General features: G+C 38.1%; 2 protein-coding genes across 4 annotated transcripts in view; both read right to left on the reverse strand.

The window, feature by feature from the left end:
- Nucleotides 1-3762: 3762 nt before the first annotated feature.
- LOC306845795 (somatostatin receptor type 5-like) lies at nucleotides 3763-6045 on the reverse strand (the record flags this gene model as incomplete). Its single annotated transcript, XM_079378777.1, has 2 exons — nucleotides 3763-4438; nucleotides 5639-6045. 2 exons carry the CDS (start codon nucleotides 6043-6045, stop codon nucleotides 3763-3765), a joined length of 1083 nt encoding a protein of 360 aa, XP_079234903.1.
- A 5398-nt stretch (nucleotides 6046-11443) lies between these two features.
- Nucleotides 11444-13657, reverse strand: part of LOC306845837 (capping protein, Arp2/3 and myosin-I linker protein 3-like) — a 50600-nt gene continuing 48386 nt past the window's right edge. The window contains exons 38-40 of one of the 3 annotated variants that reach the window (XM_079378816.1): nucleotides 12652-12726; nucleotides 12421-12528; nucleotides 11446-12150 (exon numbers count right to left, since the gene is read on the reverse strand). In XM_079378816.1, the coding sequence (XP_079234942.1) occupies nucleotides 12110-12150; nucleotides 12421-12528; nucleotides 12652-12726 (224 nt within the window). In that variant the 3' untranslated portion in view covers nucleotides 11446-12109. Of the gene's footprint in view, nucleotides 12151-12420; nucleotides 12529-12651; nucleotides 12727-13657 lie in introns of all 3 variants that reach the window. The other 2 variants (XM_079378815.1, XM_079378817.1) reach the window with 2 other exon arrangements.

Consider the following 13657-nt stretch of genomic DNA (forward strand, 5'->3'; position numbering starts at 1 on the left):
AGGTAACTCTTAAATGTTTTATATTATATTTATCGATATGTATCGCTATTTATAATAATTGTAATGCTGCTCTGGAAATTACATTTATTGGACCCCTGGATTGGGGTTGGGTATAGCCTAACCGATTGGATTATTTTTATACATTTTTGATTAACATGTTAATTTTAATATTTTATATATATATATATATATATATATATATATATATATATATGTATGTATTTTTTTTAAGATTAGCTAAAATATACTAGCATATACTAGCATATAGCCTACTAGGAGTGTATATGTTGCCGCCTCTTTTGTGACAGCAGCACCAGATAATTTACAAACAAGAGCCATTTGACTTCAGTGTCTAGTAGAGTAAAACCAAGTGCTGCAGGCTGTTCTCTCTCTATTTCTCTCTCTTTCCTACATATTGTGGACAAGTGTTCATAAGCGTTGTCCTTGATAAGCACTTTGTTTGAATCACAGCTCTCCACCTCTCTACCCTTCCCAGACAAATGAAGCGTATCCTTCAATATTTTTCTCCAGTAACCCTGACGTTTTCAAGCCCTACATGAATTATTGAGTGGTCATTAAGTTTTATTGCAGCCACATCAAGCATCATTTATGTCACAGGTGGACGTAAAAATGTTTCCTCACAGGCTTTTTAATAATTTCTGCGAAGACCAATTGATCTTCTGGTCTATCTCATTGATAGTTTAAATTAACTATATCATTAGGGCCAAAGAAGCGAAGAAGATTGAAAGCGGTCTGAATAGTCATCTGGTGGTCTCCCAGTCAAACACTCAATCGCCCCTATCAGCTCAAAAATGGACTTCTTTTCTGTCCATAACCCTTTGGTCTATACAAGAGAAAAAAAACTCTCCTTCTACCCGCATTCATAGCTGATTGAACATTGTGTTTCCAATATCCACCATACTCTGCCTACAAGTCTTCTCACTGAATTTGTCTCAGATGCTCAGACCAAGCCTTACAAGGCACGTTGAAGTAATTTTCATTAATGTGTAGTGATCATAAATCATACAATCTGCTGTGTCTTAGCAAGACTTTACATTGAAACAAAGCTTGATCATTGGCCTCATGCCCAAAGGGTACCTGAGCAGTTTGGGGATTGTGCCTTGTGGTCAAAGAAATTGAAACGTGATGCATATAATTGATAATAATGTGGCTTTTAGGGGTTGTTACATTGTTATGAATTGGCCTTAAATCATGCTTCTGTACAGTACAGATTCCCTCTGGCTTGCAGAGTATGATGGTGTCTCCATGTCCTCCCATCTGCCAAATTGGATTTTGATGAAAACTGTTCTCTTTCCACAAATGTTGTCCAATTCTCTCCAAATTTGTCTCAGAGCCTCTTCATACCACACCGGACATCACATTTAATTTTTGTGTTCAGAATGGTCTGGCTGTTGCAGCAACAGATTTTTTTTTTTCATTTAAGAATCAGCCAGTTGACCAGTTGTTTAAGGGATGTTTATTATTACAGTAATTTACACCTTTCTTATTTTGTGCTGAAATAATCTGCAATTACTTTGTAAATACATATGTAATGTTATATGTCAGTAAAGATTATTAAATACATGTATATATAATCATGATAAAAATCATGATAAATACATGATAAATACATGTATAAAAATCATGATGCAAATAAGCCTGCTGTTCTACCATTCTTGGAGAGCAGAAGATCGTAGGTACATGTGACAGATTGCGTGTCACATTGCCAGCTCAGTGCAGCTCCACAGCAGTCTTCCAATCACACAGAGCAAGACTGCCTCAGTCCGTGGTGGTCTGGGCCATCGAATGATGACAAAGAGGGTCGAAAGGGACAAGTGGAGCACGCTGAGCTCATGTCGCAGATGAGCTTGTTAATCTGCAGTGTTAATTGCATCTCATCAGACCTCGTCGGCTCTGTGTGTGTCTGAAAGGAGTTTGATGTGAGCGTTGACAACTCTAATTATTCAGTAAACCCCCAAAATATGACTGTTATAATTACAGTACATAACGAGTGAGTTTAAGTGGGTACGTTTTGCGAGCTTGGTGAATGGGTGATGCTGTCAGTGTAATTGTGAGACAGCTCACCCCCATTCTCATCATTGTTCTCGTCTGCCTGTCTGCACTTTAACGGCGACCCATTTGAACCACTGTTAGCTGTTAGATCTGAGGGGACGTTGCATCAGATTAGCAAAAAAATCTTTTTTTATTATTATTTACTTAATAATTTTAAGGCAATGGGTTTCCTATATAAAACATACAATGGTATCACCCTATTATTATTATTATTATTATTTATTTATTTTTTGGACATGACATAATGGTAATACCATAGTTTTGGAACTCTTTACAAAAAAAGTACTGTGATGGTACCATGGTGCAATGATGGTATTAGATGATAATACTATGGTAGTTTGAAATATACTAGCATGGTACTGAAATTTGCGTACTATGGTACTTTATTGTATTTCTAAGAATACCATGGTAACATGCTCAAAATACTTTTGTGATTTTATAATATAAATCATGTTAATACCATAGATTTTGGACATTTATCATGCTAATACCAGTATCATTTTAGTATCTATATACTATTATAGTATTTATTAATATTTAGATTTTTCTATATTTTTAAAGGTTTTGTTCATTTTATGTGCTTTTTTCATTTTTATTAGTTTATATATTTTGCAATACTGTATATCTATTTAGTTTTAATTTATTTTTATTACAATAAAAATGGTTTTGGCTTCAGTTAATAGTAACAGCACTAGCTAATATATGGTTTTGGGACATATACCATGCTAATGGTTTTGGTTTATCAGATTACAATGGAATTAGCATCTATCTCCATCTCTGCCTGTGCATTTTTGTAAACGAAATACTTATATGCTGTATTCCTTTCTTTTATCCCTCCTCTCAGTTCAGATCAGGCAAAAGAGATGAACTGATTAGGAGGGAGGAGCATGGGGAATGGAAATTCAAGGAGAAAAATTGCCGGATCAATTCAGATCCACCTTTTATTACACTGGCTACAATATTAGCAGAGAATGAAAAAAATCTTGTGAAGTAGGATGACTCATCCGCAGGTGACACAGTTCTGAGAGCTGCTGAGTTCTCTCAGCTATGCCTCTGTCATTAATGGGAAATATTTATATACTTTTCCCATTTCCGAAATCACAGTGCATTGCATTTCACATAATGCTGACAAATGACTGTCAAAAAACTCATTACAGCACATATCGATGATTCATAACACCAATGATCAGCAAGCAAGACTCAAACACCCTACATTTAGAATTATAGACGATCTATCTGATATACAGTACCAGCCCACACAAATCTAATCTATTACTCACCGTACAAGCGATCAGAAACAAGTTAATTAAAAATGAACATATGTCGTCGAGAACACGCTAATGTGTGCAAGCGTGACCGAGTTGGTGATAAAAATCTGCCGTGATACGTTTTTAGTGTGAGCGAGAGATTTTGAGAGAGGGGAAGAGAGCAGCTGGCATGCTGGAACATTGTAAAATGTGATGCTGAGCCATAAATGCAGAGGTCCATGGTCTTATGTTTCTGTTCCTCTCTGTAGTGTTACTAAGCAACTCACAATCTCAGCCAGCATGAGAGGGATGAGGATGCTCTGGCAGAAAATACCTGTCATTGTGTGTGTGGCGTGTGTACTTTGTGCCTGTGTGTGGGTGTGCTTTGCTGTGAAGCAGGTATGTGCTGTACCTTACCATGTCGATCTGAGTGCGCATGTTCTCATTGTGGGTGCGTTGCTGCTAGTATGTGCTGAGGAACGTGTTGAGACCCAGGCTGTGAGTGGGGCTGTGTGGGAGCGTGTTTTGGCACTATGTGCTGTAGGAAGGTAGCAGCTCTCCAGTGTTGGTGCATGATGGGTAGCAGCCCTCTCAGTTGCCTCAGGGCTGGCTTAGATAGCAGGAAGTAGAGTGGCGGGTTCCAGCAAGGTGCCAGACAAATCAGAAGAATGGCAGACAGCGAGGCCACCTCCCACAGCAGAGACACCTCCGTATTTGACGCCGGCGATGGGGCGGTGGAGCTGGAGGTGGGGCTTTCGGGTGAGCTGACGGAATTAAGGGACGGCGATAAAACATTGACAAACTCTAGCACGTAATAAGGCAGCCAGCTGATGGCGAACACCAGCGTGGAGCCGATGAGAAGAGCTGTGGCTTTTTTATTGCGGTGGTCCGCGGTTAGTGTGCCCCGGCAGCGGTACAGGTGTGTGATGATGAGCCCGCAATGCAGGGCGATGCAGAGTAGAGGAGCCACGTAATACACCAGAAATGCAGGAACGAGGAAGCCCAGCCAGTAACCGCGGCCCACTGACCACGTGCAGCCACTGTCAAATTGGATGTACGTGACTTTAGGTAGGGCCATGGCAATGGAAACCAGCCAGATAACAGCAACAGTGCCAGCTCTGTGAGCCAAATAGAGAGACAGATACAGAAAATTCAATATATTTATGCCTCTTTATATCCCTGATGGCATTACCATAATACTTTGATATAGCGGTATTGTGTGTTACACAATGTACTGCTATGGTATTTTGAATGTGTAAACACCTTGGTAGTCATGATAAATATACATGCAGTTTTTTTGGATGTTAACATAAACACCGCCTTATTTCTTCTCTTATTTTCAGTTCAAAGTACCATAGTACCATCTAATTATACGGTCAGTGTATGGTACTGTATGGTAACAGCCACAGCATTTTTGTATTGATATACCACAGGGTTTAATGGTATTCCAAGGCAATTTGTAATATTACCATAATAAAATCATCAAAGTCATGGTAATAAACTTTGTAAATGAGTGTAACTTTTAGAAAAATTCTATTATTTTGACACTGCACCTTAATAACACACTTAAAAAATATGGAAATTACTGTAATCCTCTTCAAAAAGTACTGTGATTTAAATAAATATGATTTTCATCTCATATTGATTCGCATTGAGAGAAGTATCGTTTTACTCAGTGTCAGCGTTTCCTGGATCGTTTTTCAGCGGAAGCGCGCCCTTCAGCTTTTCTTACACAGCGGCTGCAAAAATAAGATAGGATAGTATTTAAAAAAATAAGTAATATTTACCCGAGTTTGCATCTTGAATTGAAAGCGATAAGGAATTAAAAAGTTCTTATACTGCGAAATCGGTATAAGTCTATAAAAGCACATTTATACTGTGTTGCGCGCGAGCTGTTCGACTTTCTTGAACATATTCCAACCTAAGCATTCTGATTCGTGAACACATGACTCTTATGAGTCGATAAATTTAGTGAATCAAAAACAGTCACAACCAAATGACGGTCCTTATAATGAATCATTCAAAAAGTTATCATTTGAATCAGTGTGATGGATCCTTCACTGAAAATCTCACTGAACCAATCACAGCTTTGTTTCCTAAAAGCAGTTAGATCGCAGAAACCATTAGCACCAGTGGTCTCTGTTATACTTATGTTTGCGATGCTTTTGGGAAATACAGCCCAGAGTGGTTAGTGAGTCAACATCAAGTTATATATTTTTTGCAATGATTGAATATTATATTTATATAATATAATATAAATATAACTTTTTCCCCTTTTTTTACAACTATTTTTTTCTTTAGCTCCTTCAGATACTCACACCTGCGCAGGGGTGGCGGGGGATCGTGTCGAGAGAGCCACTATTCGATAACGCAGCACAGAGAGGGCAGCCAGGCTGAAGATGTCCACTCCAGCAGTCAGGGAGGTCATGAAGCTCAACAACACACAAACGCCTCCTCCCAGCTGCCAGTTCTGAGAGCTAGCGCTTAGTAGCACACAGGGCAGGGTGAGTAGAGCACACAGATCAGCAAAACTCAGGTTTAACAGGAGGACCGAGCTGGGCTTTGAACGACGCCGTGGGTTACGCATCAACACCAACCACATGAGCAGGTGACCTCCGACCCCTACCAGCAGGGAGAGGACGCTGACCAGAGGCAGCACCAGAGAAAAGGAGATGGTGGTGTTGGTGGAGACCGTGTTGAAGAGTAGGTTTACAATGGCAGGCATGATGGATTGTGTAGAAATCAGCCAATCTCTGGGATAGTAAAGAAAAGAATAGAAAGATGGAGATAAATAGATAAAGCAATAGCTTTTATGCAGTACAGACTTGATTAATAAGCCACACGCTGGCATAAACACAAATGAAAAAAAGAAATACAAATCAGCCAATGTTACTCACATATCGCACATCTCAGTAAAAATAAATGAGGAAAACTTTGCAATAATACACTTTGAAATTGCCTTAAATTACACTTAACAACAATAATCCATCCCACAGAATTTTGGAAGCAATGGGAAGACATGATAACCAGCCCAATAAAATGCGCAAACCAGCAAAATACACCCATTAAATATGTGATATACATCCTAGCACGGACATTTGCAATTACACTGACCAATTACTCACAGAGGCAGTGACAGGAACACATTGCAAGCACAATTTAAAGCCCATGTTTCAGCTTCCCCAACAGAACATCCATACGGCTATTAAACCTTGATGAACCTATAAAGTTCATTGAGAACCTAGTTCTGCATAGAGCGAAAAAAAAATCGTTCTATCCTTCAGCAGTGATAAAGATCAGCTAAAATAAAATAAAAACTGTATTTCATATCCTGACAGTGGAATATTAATCTTATAATAAATACTTATCCAATTCCAACTCCACTGCAATTCTTTAGAAATATAAGTGAAATTCTGTTAATGAAATTTAAATTTGATGTAACATTTAGTATGATAGACAGATACATATGTAAACAGACAGACAGGCAGATGATAGATAGATAGATAGATAGATAGATAGATAGATAGATAGATAGATAGATAGATAGATAGATAGATAGATAGATAGATAGATAGATAGATAGATAGATAGATAGATAGATAGATAGATCTCAATTTAATTGTCCAAAGTACTTGTCAAACAGTCAAAAAACAAGGTACAGCACAGAAGCACATATGAAAAGGGCTGACAAAGGACAGGAGAAGAGAGTAGACACACACAGCACTGAAAACTGGAAAGAAAGAGTAAGTTACTTGATCAGGCATCAGTCTGGCAGTCTGTGGGCTCACTTCTGCTCATCTGCTCTGAGGCACAGCATCCCCTAATGCAGCCACCCCCTTGACACACACACAGTCCATCCCTCCACACACACACACACACACACACACACACACACACACACACACGAGAGAACAAAAAAGGGGGACACACCTGATCCACATCTGACTCACTTTATTTATCTTCACACACAAACACACCTGAAATTATATTCTTCCTCAATAGGATATAACAACATTCATGTGCTGTTAAGGAGAATTTCAACGGAAAGAAAGCAATAATGAAGCAGCGTTGAAAGGGCAGGGAGAGTGAAACAGGGAGCTAATTTACATCTATAAATACTTCATGATGCTCCTCGGCCTAACACCAAAAACACCACACACACAAACACAAAAAAATGAAGAATATATGAACGCACTCTCCTACACACTCTGACAGACTCATAATTATGAAGTGAAACTGAGAAAATGTGTGATAAGTTGAGAAAGTTTTGTGATTAGTTGGGAAAGTTTTAGGCACAAGATACATGAATTGTTTACCTCTTTCTTGTCTCATAAACTTAAATCAGCTTGTAAAAGCTGATTACTGTAGGAATCTTCCGGTGTTTACTGGTTTCTTGTGATTGCAGCCATCTGCCTGAGTTACTCACTTTTTTCACTGTTCAACTTGAACCACTTGAGTGTGTGTCAGAGTGTGTGAAAGTTACAAGAAATAATTTGTGATTAAGTTGCTTTTTGTATGTGTATTATGCACTTACACAACAGTACCACGGTGTTTGGCATGCTACTCTACTGTAACATGATAACAATAGTTAACATGTTTATATGTAACATACCATAGTAATGATAAAATACCTTGGTATATGTAACTGGTGGGTTTTTCTTTCTTATTCTGATTTGTCTGTCCATTTTAGTATTGATTTTTTTAATTAAGTTGTATTTTAGTTTAGGTAAAATTGTCTTATTTTAATGTTTGTAGAATTAGCATAACACTGAGGCCAAATGTAAACCCATTAACGAGGCAATAGTGGCACTATATAACTTCGCAATTGGCCATTATTCTTTTAGTCCTTTTAAAGTACATATAACCGAAAGACCTCAGTCAGTCCGTGTCGGCCACAACACCTCGAGCACTACCACACTGAGCACAGGTGCCCCACAAGGCTGTGTGCTCAGCCCGCTGCTCTTCACACTGCTGACCCAGGACTGCACTGCCAAGTTCAGCTCCAACCACATCATCGAGTTTGCTGATGGCACAACAGTGGTAGGTCTCATCAGCAACAACGATGAAACGGACTACAGAGAGGAAGTGGCACAGTTGGCTGAATGGTGTGGCACAAACAATCTGTCCCTCAATGTGGAGAAGACAAAGGAGGTTGTGATGGACTTCAGGAGAAACTCCGTTGACCACCCCCCACTGACCATCGACAGCTCGACTGTGAAGAGAGTCAGCAGCACTAAATTCCTGGGGGTGCACATCACAGAGGATCTCACCTGGACCACCAACACCATGTCACTCTCCAAAAAGGCACAACAGCGCCTACACTTTCTCCGCCGGCTGAAAAGAGCAAGTCTCCCTCCACCCATCCTCACCACATTCTACAGGGGCACCATTGAGAGTGTGCTGACCAGCTGCATCACTGTCTGGTACGGGAACTGCAGTGCTGCTGACCGCAAGACCCTCCAGCGGACAGTGAACACAGCTGCAAAGATCATCGGTGCCCTTCTCCCCACCATCCTGGACATTTTCCTTACACGATGCTCCAGCAAAACCAACAGCATGGTGAAGGACTCCACCCATCCCTCCCACAGTCTCTTCCAGCTCCTACCATCAGGAAGACGGTACTGGAGCATCAGAGCCCGCTCCGCCAGACTGCTCAACAGCTTTTTCCCCCAGGCTGTGAAAGCCCTGAACTCAAACCACCCCGCCCCCCCTCTGAAACCCTATGCAAACCCCTACCTCCTGAAACATGGACCACCCCCCACCCCAAACCTTACCACACCAAAGAGAAAACTGTATGGAACTTTTTTGTGCAATTTGAAGTGTGCTACACACAGGTGAGTGGGCCTGTACAATCCACCTGTAGTAACACACTCTCCTCTATGTGCACTAGACATTTTACACACACTGCTGCGTGTACACAATCCCACAAAAGACTCAGCAATATATGTATGTTTACATGCTCATGCACTACAAATCATCCTGCACTGTTCCCCAACCAGCTGCTTGACTCAAAATGTTTCTCTTTGCACATGTACAGTATTTATGTGAAGCATTTGTATAGTTTGTATTTTTTATCCTTTTTTTTTTTTTTGTATAGGGTAAATATTTATATATAGTATACTTATAGTTCAAATCTGTCACTAGGTTAATTATGTATAGGTTTTATAGTGTTTTTTACTTCATTGTTGTATGTCTGTATTTATGTAGCACCGTGGTCCTGCGAGGCACGACATTTCGTTCCACTGTATGTCCCCACATGTAGCGGAATGACAATAAAGCTCAACTTGACTTGACTTGATATGAACTTGCTTACCACCACAGTACTTTTTAGTAAAGAATGGCAGCCAGAACGAGTGTGTTGTGTAATACTTTAATGAATGTAATTAACAGATAATAAATGCATATATTTGGTCCACACACAGCCCTTTGTTCCCTAAGTGAGTCCCATCGTTTATGCAACTGCCTTTAACGTCATGTCACTTCATTTACAGCTTCCCCCACTGCTGGTGTGAGTGGGTGTGTGTGTGTGTGTGTTAGAGAGGCCATTGATGAAATGATTTATGTATATTCTTACAATCCCCTGTGATTTTTACATAATTGTGTGAACCTGTGTGTGTTTTGTTAATGTATGTAAGACATAAACATGTAATGACTTATAAGTGTCGCTCTTACACTTTAAACATAAGACAAATTGGAGCATGTCATACACAGATGTTGTGCATTTAGTTTGGAAATGTATTGTTGGGAGTTGTTTTCCTTACAAACATGGTCTGTTTAGTATGTTACACTGCCATTTTCATGCAGCACCCAGATAATAGAGCATCAGTCTTTAAACAATTTATCTGGCCTGATATTTTCTCTGTTCTTAGGACAAATTAATAACAACACAACAATACAGTATGCAATCTTAAGTCTTTTCATATATATAAAAAAAGCTACTTAAAGTTCTGATGTCGGCCAATTAGAAATAAAATTAAAAATTAGATCTCAATTATTTCTCTGAGACAGTATTGACACTTGCATGAGTTCCTGCTACACAGGATTTTTCATGAGAAAAAAAATATCCTTGAAATCTCATGTGCTTCAGAGATCTAAACAATATCTCAGACTGTGCTTGGATACATTTCCAAAGTCTGATTTTTAAATATGACAAATATCACAACAAATTATTTGAAGCGCTGTATTGGCTATAGCTTTATACCAATTGTCTAATTTGCTTGTTTTTCTAAGGAATTTTAGACAAAACAAGACAAAAAGTTGATAAAGTGAGAACTGTATTGAGTCACCTGATCATGAAGAGCAATAAAAGTGTCATTTTCTTTTCAAATAATTCTTGAAATATCTATACTAAATTTCAAGATAGTGACCTATTGGTTGTACATTATCCAGTTCAATACACATCTATAAATAAATGCACATGAAATAGTCATCTCAGTTGAAATTATTTGAGGTCATTGAGTGAGAAACATTAACAAGAACATTGTATTACAATGGTTGCCAGGGACAGTGGTCTTATGTAAAGTTTGGAGCTCATTATATATAAAATATTTGAGAATGCAACAACTGACCAATCAGAATCAAATATTCCAAAAAGAATAAAATATTCATACCTTCTCATAATTGCCACTAATAGCGATTTCTAACTTTTAAAAGATGTAATTTAGTCGAATAAAAAGCCTCATGAAGTGATAGTGGAATAAATAGACTATTCTCTTCAGAGAGAGATTCTCAGACACATTTAAGCAGCAGTCACAGACAATAAATTCCTTAATCTTTGCTTGAAAGTTATTCTTCCATAGCAAGGAGATGTTTGCTTGGCTTTGGACCTCTACTGCCCTCCTGTGTCATTAAAAGGCAATAAGAGACACTTTATGAGAAACAAAACAATTATTCAACTGCTAGTAATTAATCCATATACTGTGGTAATATTTTTATTGAATTCACTTCCAAAGTAATGGCTATGTCTATCCATGAAGATGATTTTAATCGGGTTCCCTGTTTCAAATATGGACCAAAACGCACCGTGGTTTTACTATGTACCGTACTATGTTGATGCCACGTTAATATTTCATAATATTGTATTTTCATCAAGCATATTCACTGATTTATAAAAACAGCAGCAGATGTAATATTCAGTTTTTATTCATTCAATCACATTTAGTAGAAAATAAAGCTCATTTAGGGCCGGCAAACTCTTAAACATTTATCCAGTTGCATAAACAATGCCTGATTAAGACAACAGTAATACTGCTAATGATATTGATCGAGTAGACAGAAAATGAGAAGAATAAGTTAGTCGCACATTACAAAACTTCACGTGGATAATGTCGGACATGGGGGAGGGGGTGACATCCACTAAACCAAATGACAATTCAAGCGATGATTAGTGCAAATATTGGTTCTGTTTATATATTATACATTACAAAATATCATTCTATGGTTTTAAAGATAAATAGCAAAAAGTTCCTTTATGTCAAAGATTGTCAAAAGACTCAGAGGGAGAGAGAAGGAGAGAGAGTGAAATAAAGGAATCGTAAGTTAAGTGCAGAATGATAAGGATGCTGGTTACGTAAAGCAGGAGGGGAAGCAAAACAATTCACATGAGTAAGCAAGAATATGCTGAATGTGTGTGTGTTTAAAATGCCTATGAAATTGTCTGAGAGCCGAAAGCAAGAGTTTTTATGAATTCATCAAGGTGCAAATTCATCTGCTGATCATATCTCTCCCTCTCTCTCCTCTCTACATCACAATGACCCTCTGTTTTCACAGAGCTTTGGCTCAAATGGTTGTCATGATGCTTCAGCGTTGCTTGGCTCCGAACTCTGATGACCTGCAGAGATAAACAGAGGAATAGAAAGAAGTGAATGATGGCCTACTTACGTTACCCGTTTACTAATCTGACTTTGTTAAAGGTCAACTCAGAGCCATCTGTCTGTGGACACACAAACACGGACAGGTGCACACTCGCACGCTCACAATATATTCACATGTAATACTGGAAAGATTTCCTCTAATTACTGGAGCGATTTCCAGTCAGACCATCCAATAAAACTGCTGGACCCTTCCAAGAAGCATATACACACACAAAACAGCACAGTACCGGGGAAATCCAAGGACTTATTTCGTTTCGGAGGGAGTCTAGGTTTTTTCACAGGGGGTTTGCGATCTGAGGATCTCTCCAGATCACAGCGAGCATCCTGCTCCATTCCTAGGGGGTAAATACAGGGGGCACACAGAGGGAGGGATGGAATCACACAAGTAACGAGGAGTTGATGAAGGCATGCTAAAGCAGACCCTCCTCGCATGCTCAAAAGGGATTCGAAGTTTGTACCTGTGTCACATGAGTTTGCTTTCCTGTTTCGATGTGGTTTCATGGGACCTCCAGGGCTGCTTTTGACTTCATCGCCTGAGCCAAAATAAACATCATATATTCTCTATAAAACATTTTTTTAAGTTGGAAGTCATATTTTACTAGATGTGTAACTGCAACATAAGTGTGCATTTGCAGAATTAATAAATATGTTCAAAAATACAAAATACATTTTACAGAATGCATTATTAGAGCTGTACTTAAAGTCCTTAAACTATTCATTTACAATCCATACACTTAATATTATAATCAATACACATAAGTGAAACATAAGTGTGCACTTGCAAAATTAATAAATATGTACAAAAAATGATATACATCATCTGAAAGCTGACTAAATAAGCTTCCCATTGATGTATGGTTTGTTTGGATAGGACAATATTTGTCCGAGATACAATTTGAATCTGAGGGTGCAAAAAAATCAGGTTCGATTTTTTGCGTTTTTGCATCCGTGGCATGCATTTTAATAGGAAAGGATGGGGAATAGGAAAAAACAACAACAACAAAAAACGCATGCGAAAATTTCACACTCAGTGTGCAATGACCTTTAATCTCAGAAATGCTATATAAGTATTTTTCAGATAACATATTACTATTATTTTCAAAAAAGTGGTATAAAGTGTTATTCTCAGATACATATATATATATATATAGGTATATGTATATAAAATTACAATGTAGAAGCTTATTTTTAATCTCAGATACACTGTTAACTTAAAATAATATATTAAAAGTGACTGTAAAAGTTTACATTTTAGAAACATTCTTATACATAAAAATATTACTACTATTACTACTAATAATATACTGTCTTTATGTTATCACATTTATTTTTTCACCAAGTATTTAAGATTACACACTTACAAAGAATATATGACTATTAAACTGCTTTAGAAAGGCTTCAGAAACAAGCTTTATGAAACAATAAATGCAACTACCAGTAAGACATTATAACAACTTTTGTCTG

This window comes from Barbus barbus (genome assembly GCF_936440315.1).
Source record: "Barbus barbus genome assembly, chromosome: 26".
Taxonomy (NCBI): Eukaryota; Metazoa; Chordata; class Actinopteri; order Cypriniformes; family Cyprinidae; genus Barbus; species Barbus barbus.